This window comes from Chanodichthys erythropterus, chromosome 19, assembly GCF_024489055.1.
Source record: "Chanodichthys erythropterus isolate Z2021 chromosome 19, ASM2448905v1, whole genome shotgun sequence".
In the NCBI taxonomy this organism is placed as follows: domain Eukaryota; kingdom Metazoa; phylum Chordata; class Actinopteri; order Cypriniformes; family Xenocyprididae; genus Chanodichthys; species Chanodichthys erythropterus.
In genome coordinates, this window is record NC_090239.1 from 19834808 (window position 1) to 19849972 (window position 15165).

At 37.8% G+C, this 15165-nt stretch overlaps 1 protein-coding gene across 2 annotated transcripts in view; it reads left to right on the plus strand.

The window, feature by feature from the left end:
• Positions 1-15165, plus strand: part of arhgap17a (Rho GTPase activating protein 17a) — a 45218-nt gene that overhangs the window by 19347 nt on the left and 10706 nt on the right. For both annotated transcript variants that reach the window (XM_067370248.1, XM_067370249.1), the window contains exons 2-13: positions 129-168; positions 5788-5892; positions 5990-6066; positions 9347-9458; positions 9754-9830; positions 9915-10032; positions 10949-11017; positions 11157-11238; positions 12631-12758; positions 13652-13763; positions 13850-13931; positions 14013-14093. In XM_067370248.1, the coding sequence (XP_067226349.1) occupies positions 129-168; positions 5788-5892; positions 5990-6066; positions 9347-9458; positions 9754-9830; positions 9915-10032; positions 10949-11017; positions 11157-11238; positions 12631-12758; positions 13652-13763; positions 13850-13931; positions 14013-14093 (1083 nt within the window). The remainder of the gene's footprint in view (positions 1-128; positions 169-5787; positions 5893-5989; positions 6067-9346; positions 9459-9753; positions 9831-9914; positions 10033-10948; positions 11018-11156; positions 11239-12630; positions 12759-13651; positions 13764-13849; positions 13932-14012; positions 14094-15165) is intronic.

Sequence of the window (15165 nt, forward strand, 5' to 3'; positions counted from 1 at the left end):
CCAACAAACACAGCAAACTTGTTTCCCCAAAATTGTTCAGCCCTACTTTGAATGTAGGTTTTTTTAACAGTGTGTCTTTAAATAAATATGGTATTTGTTTCTAATGATCTGTTCTTCTTCTTTTACAGAGCGGAGAAAACGGAGGTCCTCAGTGATGACCTGTTACAGGTTACTGCTTTCCTTTCCATCTCTGTCTCCTGTTCTTTGGCTCTAATCCATCTTACATTAAATGGTGGGAAATTAGTGAGTCACGGGGTTGGGAAAGCTGAAATCCTGCAAATACATTCAATGCAATTTTTTTTTTTCCACATTAGACAGAATGTTCTCTTCTGAATAATTACCAAAATGGTTTACGTCACATTGAGCCTTTTGCTTTTGCTCTCTTTATATGTGAAACTGTCCCCACTGGAATTATATAAAAAAAAAAAAAAAAAGTTTTGTTGCTATGGAAATTGTGCCAAAACGACCTTCTAGAAATGTAGGAACGTGACTCTGTGAAACAGAGAATCATTATCTGAACTTCCACCAATATTGTGTCCGCTAGCTTTTTTGACAGCTTGTTTATTGCCGTTAGCTGGCTGCGTCTAAAATTATCTCTGAGATGTTAGGACACATCAAGCGAGAATTATGCTGACACCCCCCCCCCGTGGCACTCAGAGGGGCTCGGTTTTTATTCTGGGTTTTGCATGATGCTCGGGGAGGATCACAGCGGTTTCCCATCACCCCATTCTCAGCTGTCAGGACACACATTTTACTTCAGGGCTTCTACACTCGTGCCACTCACAGATGCATTCTGGGGACATGTTTGACAATCTTCAGTGTCTGGATAGTGGCACTCTCCCAATTTGAACTGCATCCAGTTTTCCCTAATCGCTTGTCCGGACAGGACGTGCCTGCAGTTTTCATTTCGCCAATGACTAATCAGTATTATCATGGTGTTTCCCCGTTTTCTGAACATTGTATAATATGTTCCATTACAAAAAGAACTATAGCTCATTGTTTCTGTGTGTTTAGTCTGCCGTTTGCTCCCCAGATTTTAGTCTGTGATGGCAACAGGCAAACATGTAAACCTCTCACACGAGTTAATCCAAACAACTCCCCTTGAACAGGATCTCCCTCAGCAGAAAAAGCACTGACAATAACAGGCAGTGATTCCCCTTGTTCCCGTGCCAGGTGGAGGGCCTCTCCGCGTTCTCATGCCGGAGACGCCTGAGCGGAATGTACGCTTGACCCAGCTGCGTTGGGCCGGCTGTGAGGGAATTTTATGACGTAAAGGAGGCAGAGAAGTGTGAGGAGGTGGTTATCTCCTCTCCCAGCCTGGAATTCCTGAACTAGGCTGTTTTTGGAACATGAGTCAGTTTTGTTTTTTTCTCTTTCTCATTCGGATCTCTTTTCTCCTCCTCACTGTTTGTTCAGTCATACCTCTCTCACAGTACTGAAGTGACATTCTTTTCATGGTTGTTTTTAGGGCTGACATGTGTTCGAGCAGGCCCGTCCTGCTCGCATCAGAAAGCTGACATGTCTGTCATGACGTTAGTTTTCAAAGTCTTAGACAGTGGACCTCTGTTCTGACAAAACCCTGAGTTTTTTTCTGAACTTACTGTGGGTAGAATATATAAGTAGCCTAAATAATAAATGAAAAAGTAAATGCTGGTAAAATCCAAAATCAATACAGCCGAACATTGTACTTTGATCATTTCACATTTTGTCAGGTCTTCTAGAGTTATATATTATTAATATGATTGATTAGTTTATAAATGTTGGAACAGTCCATTCGAACATCAATTCGGTCTGACAGACACAATCGGTAGAGAGGTAAACAATCATATCGGGCTAAATTATTTTATCTTACCTCCTAGTAATATTTCTGCTGCAGCCAATCAGATTATCATGACAAAAGAACTCAGAAGCATTGTGATAATGTTAGAGTCAAATGTTTTCATGAATATTTTGCAATATGTTTGAAATTATTTATTGTTTATACTTGTATAACTAATTAATATAAATCAGTAGTTTTATATTGTCAGTTATGTTCATTTTATTACATCGTTTGCAATCGTTTGCAGTGCTTCATGGGATTGTAGTCATTCCCTAGAAATTTTGTCTTTTTTCATATACTTTTTTCTTCTTCAAATCAAAAGGTGTAATGTAATCTATAGAACCTTTTTCACAGACTGTGATGATGCATTTTCACAGTTATCAACTTCACAAATCTAGTAAAGTTTAATATTTTTGTTTAAAAAAAAAAAAAACGCTATATTTTGTGTTCAGGGCTTGACATTAACTTTTTTGCTCACCAGCCACTGTGGCTAGTGGTTTTCCAAAGTTACTAGCCACTCAGCATTTTCACTGGCCTCAATTTTGCTGTTGGGAAATTACATTTTATATGATTAAAGTTGACTTTGGCATGCTTAAATTACTTGATTTTGAGTAATTTTACTTGATTTAGAAGATTTAAAACCCTTTCAAACTTTCAAATGCAGAGTCACCACCCAAATCAAGACATTGTATATCAGCTGGTATGTACAGGTTGGCGACATGAGGAGGCTAATATGAGAAATTTAGTTATTTTTGTTAGGCTATATAAAAAGAACAAAGAAGCAAATTAGCAAATTACAAAAACAATAGTAAATAAAAAAAATATTTTTTTCAGATACAGTAGGCTTATTTAACATGTATACATTTATTTAACATCTTTTGTTATTTGATTAACATTAATGACAAACAGGTATTTAATTGACTTTTCGCAAAGACCTGCCCCCCTTAGTTACTGTTGCTTTGTCCGACAAGCCACACACAGTGAAAAATATATCACGGAGCAAAGAGGACACTGACAGCACGTCGACAGACAAGACAGAGCAGGTTATGATATTAAACAAAGTCCCAGCTTTCAAACTGTGTAGTTTTTTTTTTTTTTTTTTAAAGAAATTCAAAAAACAAAAAACCCGTTTTGTGGCTCTTTAATGTGTTGTGACAGATTTCTGTTGTGCCTCAGCTCAAACGGCTCGGAAAGACATTAATACACACCATTTTTCAAGTTTAACCAAGGTTAATCTTATATCCCCTGACTGCTTTGTCAGACAAAATGATTCGGCGTTCTGATTGGTTAGATCACTTGTCAATCAAACTCCCGGTGAAGGGTCAATTGGGCTGCTGAATGAAAATGAAAATTCTGTCATTTATTACTCAACCTCATGCCGTTCCACACCCGTAAGACCTTCGTTAATCTTCAGAACACAAATTAAGTCAAGTCAAGTCAAGTCAAATTTATTTATATAGCGCTTTTACAATTGGTAATTGTTTCAAAGCAGCTTTACATATTAGAAGCACAGAAAAAAATGGAAGTGGTTAAAACTGTACAAACAAGCGTGGTAATATGTAACATATACAAGATGGTGCTACATTAAGCCAATGTCGGCTGACTTCCAGGGGTGGAAAAAACCCCCTAGGAGAAAAACCCAGCGTGCTAGCACTGGGAAAAAAGTCCTAGGAGGGAAAAAACCCCTTGGAAGATATATATATGTAAATGTATATGGAGATCAAAATCTGAATTGTACATTTTTATTATAGAGATTAAAAATCGATTATATATAAATATATGTAAGCGGATACGGGGATCCTGGGCTACGTTGTAGTCAGGTCCAGACGCAGGTTCTCCATCTGACCTGGATACGGCCTGGATCCAGCACCCGGCATTAAGATATTTTAGTTGAAATCCGATGGCTCCATGAGGCCTCCATAGGGAGCAATGGACACTTCCTCTCTCAAGATCCATAAAGGTACTAAAAACATATTTAAATCGGTTCATGTGAGTACAGTGGTTCAATATTAATTTTATAAAGTGACGAGAATATTTTTGGAGCGCCAAAAAAAAAAAAAAACGACTTATTTAGTGATTGCTGATTTCAAAACACTGCTTCATGAAGCATCGGAGCATAAATGAATCAGTGTGTCAAATCATGATTCAGATCGCGTGTCAAACTGCCAACGGCTGAAATCACGTGACTTTGGCGCTCCGAACAGCAGATTCGACACACTGATTCATCTGTGCTCCGATGCTTCCTGAATAATTGTTTTGAAATCGGCCATCACTAAATTAGTCGTTATTTAGGTTTTTTTTGGCGCTCCAAAAATATTCTCGTTGCTTTATAATATTAATATTGAACCACTGTACTCACATGAACTGATTTAAATATGTTTTTAGTACCTTTATGGATCTTGAGAGAGGAAGTGTCCATTGCTCCCTATGGAGGCCTCACTGAGCCATCGGATTTCAACTAAAATATCTTAATTTGTGTTCTGAAGATGAAAAATTACAGAATTTTCATTTTGCCATTTCATTTCATTTAAGCCATAACTGACTGTATTCACGTGAGATACTTCGCACAGTGGCCATTTTGACATCTGTGTTTGCATGTATTTCACCATTCAAGCGCAAGGAGATCTGATCGCATGTGCGACAGAGAGAAAGAGAGAGCGCACGCTAGAGAGTGCTTCTGTTGTGTATCATTCAGCACGATTCTGCCTTACCCTGCCTTCAATAACAGCAAGTTAATCGATAAAGAATTGTAATTGAATTGCAATTTTGTGATGCGATGATCTTGGCATTTCATTTGGCTGTAGGCTGAAATTGTATTCAACCCGCCAAAGTGGCTAGTGGGAATGGCTGTCTTACTCGCAACAGCTGAAATCTACCCACATTTGGCGTTTTGACGGGTGTTAATGTCAAGCCCTGTGTGTGTTTATTACTTTAGCAGTAAATTACAAAAAGTGAATTAAAGGAATAGCTCGCCTAAAAATGAAAATTCTGTCATCTACTAACCCTCAAGTTGTTCCAAACATACATTTCTTTGTTCTGCTGTATACAAAAGAAGATGTTTGTAACCAAGCAGATCTCACCCCCCTTGACTACCATAGTATTTTTCTATGTTAGTCAATGGGGGGGCGAGATCTGTTTGGTTACAAACCTTCTTCCAAATATCTTCCTTTGTGTACAGCAGAACAAAATACAGGTTTGGAACAACATTAGGCTGAGTAAATGAGGACAAAATTTTTATTTTTGGGTGAACTATCCCTTTGATGATGTTGCTAGGTTGTTTCTAATACAACGGCTGAGGGAGGGATGGCAAATTTGACATCTTTCTCTGTTGTCGTCTCCCATTGACCGCTATAGAAGTTTACCTAACCATGATGACTTCTGCTTCTCAGAACCCAGAAATGTGAAAACGGTCCATCGTTATTCTCCGTCTCGGCTGGTATGCGCAGAGTTTTATATAACGGATTGAAGTAGAAAAAGAGGGTCTGGTCTGCATCTGTATTTTCTATTTATGACATCCTAGTGTTGAGCTCATGCATCTAAATCTTAGGAATCCCACCAGGGCAGATGAGTCATACATGTCTTCTTTTTGTAACATAACATATCCTTTTCATGCCTCCAAAGGGAGTGGTGTAATAAATCATGCTTGACCTTACCCCGCCCCCACATGATTATGAAAAGTGTTCTTTTATGTCCTTTCTATCAGCAACAGTTGTTAATTGATACAAACACTCAGGCTGTAATAACCGCTGAGGGTCAAATGTCTAGTGTAAGGCTATCTGAAGGCTATGAGCAATTTATGAAATCAGTTTCATCTCACAGAGGCCTCCCATGCTTTTACATAACATGCCTTAGGCATTTTTACAGGCTGTTCACCTTCAACACAATGCATACAGACTTTGCATTGAGCGGTAGCCACGGCTCAATATGGATTGTGGGTTGTTATTGATGTTTTGTTTTATCCTGCACAGATCGAGCGCCGTATGGAATTGGTGCGAGTCGTTTCGCACAACACACACAAAAGAATGGCTGCGTGTTTGCAGGGGCAGATAGGCACTGATGCTGAGAAGAGACATGTAAGGGCATAACAGTGCACAAAATATCAGTCAACACCATGTATTTTATCTGCTTAGATTTGCGTGTAATGTTGCACAAACTCTGTTTCTGTCACAGAAAAAGCTTCCACTAACAGCGCTGTCCCAGGCCATGCAGGATGGTGGGAACCAGCTGGGGGAGGAGTCACTGATTGGGTAATTGGACGACATCAGCATTTAAATAGATTTAAATTGATTTCCCCTTAAATCTGGTTCTTTAATGTTTTAGATTGTTAATGGATAAGCTCATTGTATCAAACAAATGAGATAATGGCACAAAAGAACATTTTATTGCTGAGCTTGAGTCACGCATTTCAACAAGTGCTGGTATATCAGAGGTTTTGTACATGTGTTATTGTGTCAGTGCACTTTTTAACTTAAGGGGTCAGTAAGATTTTTTTTTTTTTTTTTTTTTTTAAGAAATTAATACTTTTATTCAGCAAGGATGCATTAAACTGATAAAAAGTGACAGTAAAGACATTTATTCTGTTTCAAAGGATTCCTATTTCAAATAAATGCTGTTTGTCTGGACTTTCTATTCATCAGTTAATTCTGAAAAAATGTTTCACGGTTTCCTCAAATTAAGCAGTACAACTGTTTCAACATTGATAATAATAAGAAATGTTTCTTGAGCACCAAATCAACATATTAGTGTACATTTATATAACAACAATGTACTAAAACTAGGCATGTAACAATACCCTCATGTCAAGATTCGATACATATCGCGATACATATGGTAAAAGGATAACAAAAACTATACTGTTGATTAAAATGCTAAATTTGGTATTACATTGGGAGTGGAAATGAATAGGCTTGGACTTTGTGCTGGTAACCCATTGCACAGGACAATGGTGACACCAGAATAAAGATATTCATGATTCTAATGCTAAAACACAGATTTATTTTAGATGAATATGTTTGCACTCTGTCACTGACTAGATACAGTGAGGAAAATAAGTATTTGAACACCCTGCTATTTTGCAAGTTCTCCCACTTAGAAATCATGGAGGGGTCTGAAATTGTCATCGTAGGTGCATGTCCACTGTGAGAGACATAATCTAAAAAAAAAAATCCAGAAATCACAATGTATGATTTTTTTAACTATTTATTTGTATGATACAGCTGCAAATAAGTATTTGAACACCTGAGAAAATCAATGTTAATATTTGGTACAGTAGCCTTTGTTTGCAATTACAGAGGTCAAACGTTTCCTGTAGTTTTTCACCAGGTTTGCATACACTGCAGGAGGGATTTTGGCCCACTCCTCCACACAGATCTTCTCTAGATCAGTCAGATTTCTGGCTTGTCGCTGAGAAACACGGAGTTTGAGCTCCCTCCAAAGATTCTCTATTGGGTTTAGGTCTGGAGACTGGCTAGGCCATGCCAGAACCTTGATATGCTTCTTACAGAGCCACTCCTTGGTTATCCTGGCTGTGTGCTTCGGGTCATTGTCATGTTGGAAGACCCAGCCTCGACCCATCTTCAATGCTCTGAGGGAAGGAGGTTGTTCCCCAAAATCTCGCAATACATGGCCCCGGTCATCCTCTCCTTAATACAGTGCAGTCACCCTGTCCCATGTGCAGAAAAACACCCCCAAAGCATGATGCTACCACCCCCATGCTTCACAGTAGGGATGGTGTTCTTGGGATGGTACTCATCATTCTTCTTCCTCCAAACACGTTTAGTGGAATTATGACCAAAAAGTTCTATTTTGGTCTCATCTGACCACATGACTTTCTCCCATGACTCCTCTGGATCATCCAAATGGTCATTGGCAAACTTAAGACGGGCCTGGACATGTGCTGGTTTAAGCAGGGGAACCTTCCGTGCCATGCATGATTTCAAACCATAACGTCTTAGTGTATTACCAACAGTAACCTTGGAAACGGTGGTCCCAGCTCTTTTCAGGTCATTGACCAGCTCCTCCCGTGTAGTTCTGGGCTGATTTCTCACCTTTCTTAGGATCATTGAGACCCCACGAGGTGAGATCTTACGTGGAGCCCCAGTCCGAGGGAGATTGACAGTCATGTTTAGCTTCTTCCATTTTCTAATGATTGCTCCAACAGTGGACCTTTTTTCACCAAGCTGCTTGGCAATTTCCCCGTAGCCCTTTCCAGCCTTGTGGAGGTGTACAATTTTGTCTCTAGTGTCTTTGGACAGCTCTTTGGTCTTGGCCATGTTAGTAGTTGGATTCTTACTGATTGTATGGGGTGGACAGGTGTCTTTATGCAGCTAACGACCTCAAACAGGTGCATCTAATTTAGGATAATAAATGGAGTGGAGGTGGACATTTTAAAGGCAGACTAACAGGTCTTTGAGGGTCAGAATTCTAGCTGATAGACAGGTGTTCAAATACTTATTTGCAGCTGTATCATACAAATAAATAGTTAAAAAATCATACATTGTGATTTCTGTTTTTTTTTTTTTTAGATTATGTCTCTCACAGTGGACATGCACCTACGATGACAATTTCAGACCCCTCCATGATTTCTAAGTGGGAGAACTTGCAAAATAGCAGGGTGTTCAAATACTTATTTTCCTCACTGTATATTTAAAATAACGTAGGTCACTTTTTACTGGTAACATAAGACATTTGGCATTATCGGGACCCACAAATATTCCCCCATTGCATTATTATGCATTATATTCATTATATATAGTAGTTTAATGTAGTACTGAGACTAAAACTCTGTGAACTAAAGATTTTTTCTCACACACTAATTTTCATTTTGAGTGAACTATGCACAATGCATATTGTCACTATCCACGATACGATATTGTTGCATTTTTGTATTGCGATATATTGTGACATGATGTATTGTTACACCCGTACTAAAAAGTTTTTGCTTTGCATTTTTCACATACTGTTGACAATGTTGTCAAAACGATTACCGTTCACACGGATCCATTAAAACGACTAAAAATGCCTTATTACGCATGCCAGACCAGTAGTTGGCAATGTCACTTTGTAAAGAAATACTTCATGCCTATAGACTGAACAACTAATACACATGCATGACGTCACCGTTTTCTCAAATTTGAGACAATAACGGTATATTTTTTAAAAAACACTTTGAAACCTGTTTTCAAAAGTTTGCATTTTGAGGCCTCCAAAATGGCGTTGTCGCTTAAATGTATGGCCAAAAACCATCAGTTTTCCATTTTTATTTGAAAACGCTGTCACGTAAGCGGCCCCTTGGCATGATTTCTGAAGACTGGAGTAATGACTGGTGAAAATTCAGCTTCAAAATATATTAAAATAGAAAATATTTATTTTAAATAGTAATACTATTTCACAATATTACAGTTTTTACTTTTTTTTTTTTTTCTTACGTCCCAACTATACTGCATCATTGATGAGCATAAGAGACTTTCAAAAATCTTTCCAACCCCAAACTTTTATGGTAGTTTATATTCAGTATCTTCTATGCAGAAAAATGATGGAAATGTGCGGAGATGCCGAGAACAGACTGGCATCTGAGCTAATGCAGCATGAAGTGAACATTGAGAAGGAGATCTTAGACCCCCTCAATCAGCTAGCGGAGGTACGGACTATGCATGCTAATTTCCCCAATTTCACATTTAGGTCCTTTGCCATCATCCAACACTCACTAGCAAATCTTTAAATGAATTTCCATTTCTCATACTGTACATTATAATGTTATGCCTGAAATTACTTGTAGCATTTAAACATTTGATTGCAGTTTTTAGTGTTTAATTGTATTTATTTAGACAAAATAGTATAGAATTTTATTAGTTATCGGACATAATATGACCAAAATGATCAATATCGGCCAGCATTTTAATATCGATGCATACCTAATCCTATTGATTTGTCAGGTGGACATTCCTAACATCCTGAAACAAAGGCGGCAGTTAGCCAAGCTGGTTCTGGACTATGACTCTGCCCGAGCGAGGTGAAGTTTCTATCATACATCTAGGTTTCATTATATCCTAACTCTAGTTTTACCCAGTTTTCAACTGAAACTGTTTCTTCACAGGTGGTTGCAGGCAACCAAGTCGATAATCTCAGGAACAAACACACAAGCACTGACAGCCAAAGCAGACTCGCTTAAAGAAGAAGTCGACGAAGCTATGAACAAAATGGAGCTGTGTAAGGTACTGATGTGCAAACAAGCCTAAACATGCCTTACCCTTACGAGTCTCTTAGTTATGGATTTTACACCAACGTATGATAGCAGGGGCGTTAGAATGATCTGAAAAGTGTGGGGGAGGGGGATGTATCATACACCTCATCTGCTTGGTTCATGAATATTAATTAGATTATATAACATTTGCTCATTTGTCCTAACTGATCTGTTGGAAGGAAGGTCAGTGGGTGCTAGTCATAGGAGGATTACTTCTTACATGCTTACTGAACTTTTGAACGGTAGTGTAGGTGAATATAAGTATAATATTGTATAAGTGAATATTCAACATCCTTTCCCGTCTTTATTTAAAATCATGATTTCTGAAGTCTGTTCAATGAAAACCGTGGCACTTAGTACACAATGTTTTTCTTTTTCAAATGGCAAATATGATATTTCCTATCACAAATCGGTCTCATATAAGACCAGACATCAGTCTGCTAAATCCAATGTTCATCTGCCGCTGGCAGAACCATTGGGTTGCTAGTCAGCAATGTGATAACTGATTTATGATGCAGTGGTTGTTATAACTGCAAAAATCTGATGTGTAATCAGTGTTATATTCATAGAGAATTTTTTCTTTCTGACTGAATAGTCATTTTTGGTAAGTGGAGACGTGAAATAAGGTCTCAAACCTGCGTCACCATTATGAGCAATTAAAGCTGAACGTGTGTGTTCCTGTACAGTACGGATTTGATTGCTATCACATTACTGATACAATTTATAGCTTGAGTATGTCAATTTGAATAAAAGCATCTACCAAATGCATAATGGATTGTGTCAAGAGCATGTGGTTAACCACTGTGCTTGTTTCCTGTAATATGCAATTTTTCTGCACAGTCAGAATCATACCAATAGTTTCAATTGTGTTAATTGTTTTTTTTAAGGATCAACTTTCAGCAGACATGTACAATTTCTTCTCAAAGGAGGCAGACTATGCCCGCTACTATGTAATGGTAAGAAGCGTTTTGTTTTTTCATCCATGGGTTCAATAACTCAGTTGCTATGTTTATTCCTGTTCAGTTCCATGTTTGATCTGCCCATTGTTCATTCTGTTGTGAGTCTTTCCTTCCTCAATGTCTTCTCTGTTCTCAGTTATTAGAGGCACAAGCTGATTACCACAGAAAATCTCTCACCTTGCTCGAGAGCGTCCTACCAACCATTCAAGCTCAACAAGGTGACAGCACAGTTTCTTATTGCTGTGTAGCTGAAATAACTACCAATGAAACCCTATTTAGTGACTAATAGGATTCTGCAAAACTAGTTGACTAATTGGCCTTAAAGGGATAGTTCACCAGAGAGTTTCGTCATCATTTATTCACCCTTATGTTGCTCCTAACTTGACCTTTATTTCTTCTGTAGAGTATAGAAGTTATTTCGAAGAATGTTTCTACTACTTTTGTCTATGTAATGAAAGTTAGTGGGGCTCAGAATCAACATTTTAAAATATCTTTTATGTCCTGCAGAAGAAAGAAAGTCATACAGGTTTGGAGGATGAATAAATGATGACATTAAATTTGGTCATGTTTTCGTAACCTGTATGAGTTTCTTTCTTCTGTTGGTAACCAAACAGTTGATGGCACCCATTGACTTCCATAACTATGAACAACATGAGGGTGAGTAAATTATGACAAAATTTAATTTTTTGGGGTGAACTATCCCTTTTAGTCCACCCAAAATAAAAATGTTGTCATCATTTACTCACCCTCATGTCATTCACTGTATGCATTTCTTTTTTGAAGAATGTTGAAAACCAACAGTTTTGGTTTTCATTGACTTCTACTGTATTTTTTAATTTTTTTTATCATCCATACAATGGAAGTCAATGGTAACCAAAACCATTAAGTTACCAACAGTCTTCAAAATGTGTTCCATAGAAGAAAGTCTTAAATGTTTGGAACAACATGAGGGTGAGAAAATGATGACAGAATTATCATTTTGGGGTGAACTATCCCTTTAAGCTGTTTTTTTTTTGTTGTTGTTTTTTTGACAAAGGCATCAATCTGATGAGAGATTTAAAGACATATACAAATACAAACACACTAACTAAAGCACTACTGCTAAAAATATAAGAAGCTTGTTGTTGTTGGATAAGTAGTTGGACATCCGTAGTGACTAATGTAGATATATCAAACTAAAATGATGTGAATTTAGCCTGATGTTATGTTCCAGTGATTTTTCTGTGCAGTCCTCAGAGGCACTTAATTGTTTTCATTCTCATTTGTGCCCATAAATCTGCCACTTGAGTGCTATAAATTGTTGTGATGGTTTCCTGCGAGAACACGTGAAGCAAACAGACTTTGATGTCCCAGCATGTGGCCCATGAGTAATATTTCTCACATCTCATCCACCTAGTTCATCTGCCTTTTTCAGAAACAGTAAGAAAGAAAAAAACAGGGAAAAAGCGTAAAGTGGACTTAACAGCAGGATGTAGTGTTTAGTTTCTTAAAAGCAGATGAATCACAAATGAATGCTCCTTTTGTGATTAACATCTCCTTTATTTTGTAATAATGTGATTCTTTCAATTGATGCTGCCAATAAATAAAGTTGTTTTTATTTTTCCCGACAGATTCATGGACTGAGAAGCCAGCGTTTGGAACTGCTCTGGACGAGCACCTGAAGCGCAGTGGCAGAGAGATTGCACTGCCTATAGAGGCCTGCGTCATGATGCTACTGGAGACTGGAATGAAAGAGGAGGTATGGCATGACCACAAAGCATTTAAACAATACATCAGTCATACAAGTCAAATATTGTATTGTTGATAGGGATGTCCCGAACCCATCTCAAGGATCAGTATCGGGGCTGATTAAGCAGTTTTTTTTTAAGGGTGTGTTCACACTTGGCATGTTTGGTTCGATTAAAATGAACTCTGGTGCAATTGCTCTGTTAGTGCAGTTCATTTGAATAAGTGTGAATGCTGCCATTCGAACCCTGGGGCAAACAAGCGGACTTAGACGGACCAGACAAACTGTGGTGTGGTTCGAATGAAATATGAATGCAACACAGACCAAAGACGAACCAAAAACAGGACATGATGTTACAAGATGCGACCCTAAAAAGGACAGAATGTTCAAGCATACCTGCTTTTTCTCGTCATAGTCATGATGTTGCCCATTACGGTTCGGTACATTGGTTCAGAACCACATCTCTTCGCAGCAAATCTTTATTTGTGTGTGACATAGGGACTCCTTTACACATTTTATAAGCTCTTTGTGTGTTCTCAGCTGGTCAAAATACCATCATATGTACACACATACACAACGAGTGTATTTAGCCCAGCATATATATTGGATCGGATTGGATTGTGGGCACAAAAAGCTTGATCGGGACATCCCTAATTGTTGGTCTGCCACAGTAATAAGTAATAATAACAGTAATAAGGCATTTCGCCAAATGCTTTTAGTTGTTTATTGAACCACAATAGAATTATTGTTCAACTTTTTCAAGTGTCCACATTGTATTGACACATCTCCAAAAAATGTTATCTTTATTATCATGTTACTGCAACTGTCAAACAAAACAATTTGGGTCTTGGCTTTCTTATCGTCTAAATATCTTTTAATTCGTCATTAATTTTGTCGTTCTCCAGGGTCTTTTCAGAATAGCTGCAGGAGCCTCTAAACTGAAGAAGCTGAAGGCAGCTCTGGATTGCTCCACCTCACAGCTGGAGGAGTTTTACTCCGACCCACATGCTGTTGCTGGTACAGCCTGTTTTGTTGTGTGTATCAGTAATATGTCATTCACACATAATGAATGTTAATTTGGAACCATACTCTTCTGGTTTAAGGGGCATTAAAGTCATATCTCAGAGAGCTGCCTGAACCTTTGATGACTTACCAGATGTATGATGAGTGGATACAGGCATCCAAGTACGCCATCTTGCAGTACTTTACATAAAGGTTTAAAGGAATCATGTTTGTTTTGTTAATTACTGTGCTTTCTTTGTCAAGTGTCCCTGACCCAGACAAACGGTTACAGGCTTTGTGGGTTACCTGCGATCAATTACCAAAAAACAACAAGGCAAACTTCAGGTAGGTCTCAGCTAAATCTGGATGTTAAGTGTAATCAGTTTCTGGGGCTATATATAAAACGGCACAGATTTTGTCTTAAAATGTGTTTGCGCAAATTTTTCAGATTATTTCCATATGCATATTGTCATCCAGACACATGATACTACATAGTTTAGAAACTAGAAACTAGGAAATAAGATATTTAACATAAATGTCATCCAATAGAAATAAATTAATAAGAGTAAATAAAATAGTAAATAATAAATACAATTCTAAAAATATAATCTTAAAATTTTTTTTTTCCAGTAATTATTTTTAAAGATATTAAAGGTGCTGTAGAACGTCTTTTCAAAAGATGTAATATAAGTCTAAGGTGTCCCCTGAATGTGTCTGTGAAGTTTCAGCTCAAGATACTCCATATATTTTGTTAAATTAATTTTAAACTGCCTATTTTGGGGCATCATTAACTATGTGCCGATTCAGGCTGTGCGGCCCCTTTAAATCTCTCACTCCCTGCCCTCCTGAGCTATCGACTATAAGTGCAGTTATACAGTGCATAAACAAAGTTCAAACAGCTAATATAACCCTCAAATGGATCTTTACAAGATGTTCGTCATACATGCTGCATGCATGGATCGGATCATGTGAGAATAGTATTTATTTGGATGTTTACATTTGATTCTGAATGAGTCTGATAGTGCTCCGTGACTAAAGCTAACATTACACACTGAGATTTATAAAGAATGAAGTTGTGTTTATGAATTATACAGACTGCAAGTGTTTAATAATGAAAATAGCGACCGCTGTTGTCTCCGCGAATACAGTAACTTTAACCACATTTAATAGTACATTAGCAACATGCTAATGAAACATTTAGAAAGACAATTTACAAATATCACTAAAAATATCATAATATCATGGATCATGTCAGTTATTATTGCTCCATCTGCCATTTTTCGCTGTTGTTCTTGCTTGCTTACCTAGTCTGATGATTCAGCTGTGCAGATCCAGACGTTAATACTGCCCTTGTCTAATGTCTTGAACATGAGCTGGCATATTCAAATGTTGGGGTCATACATATTAATGATCCCGA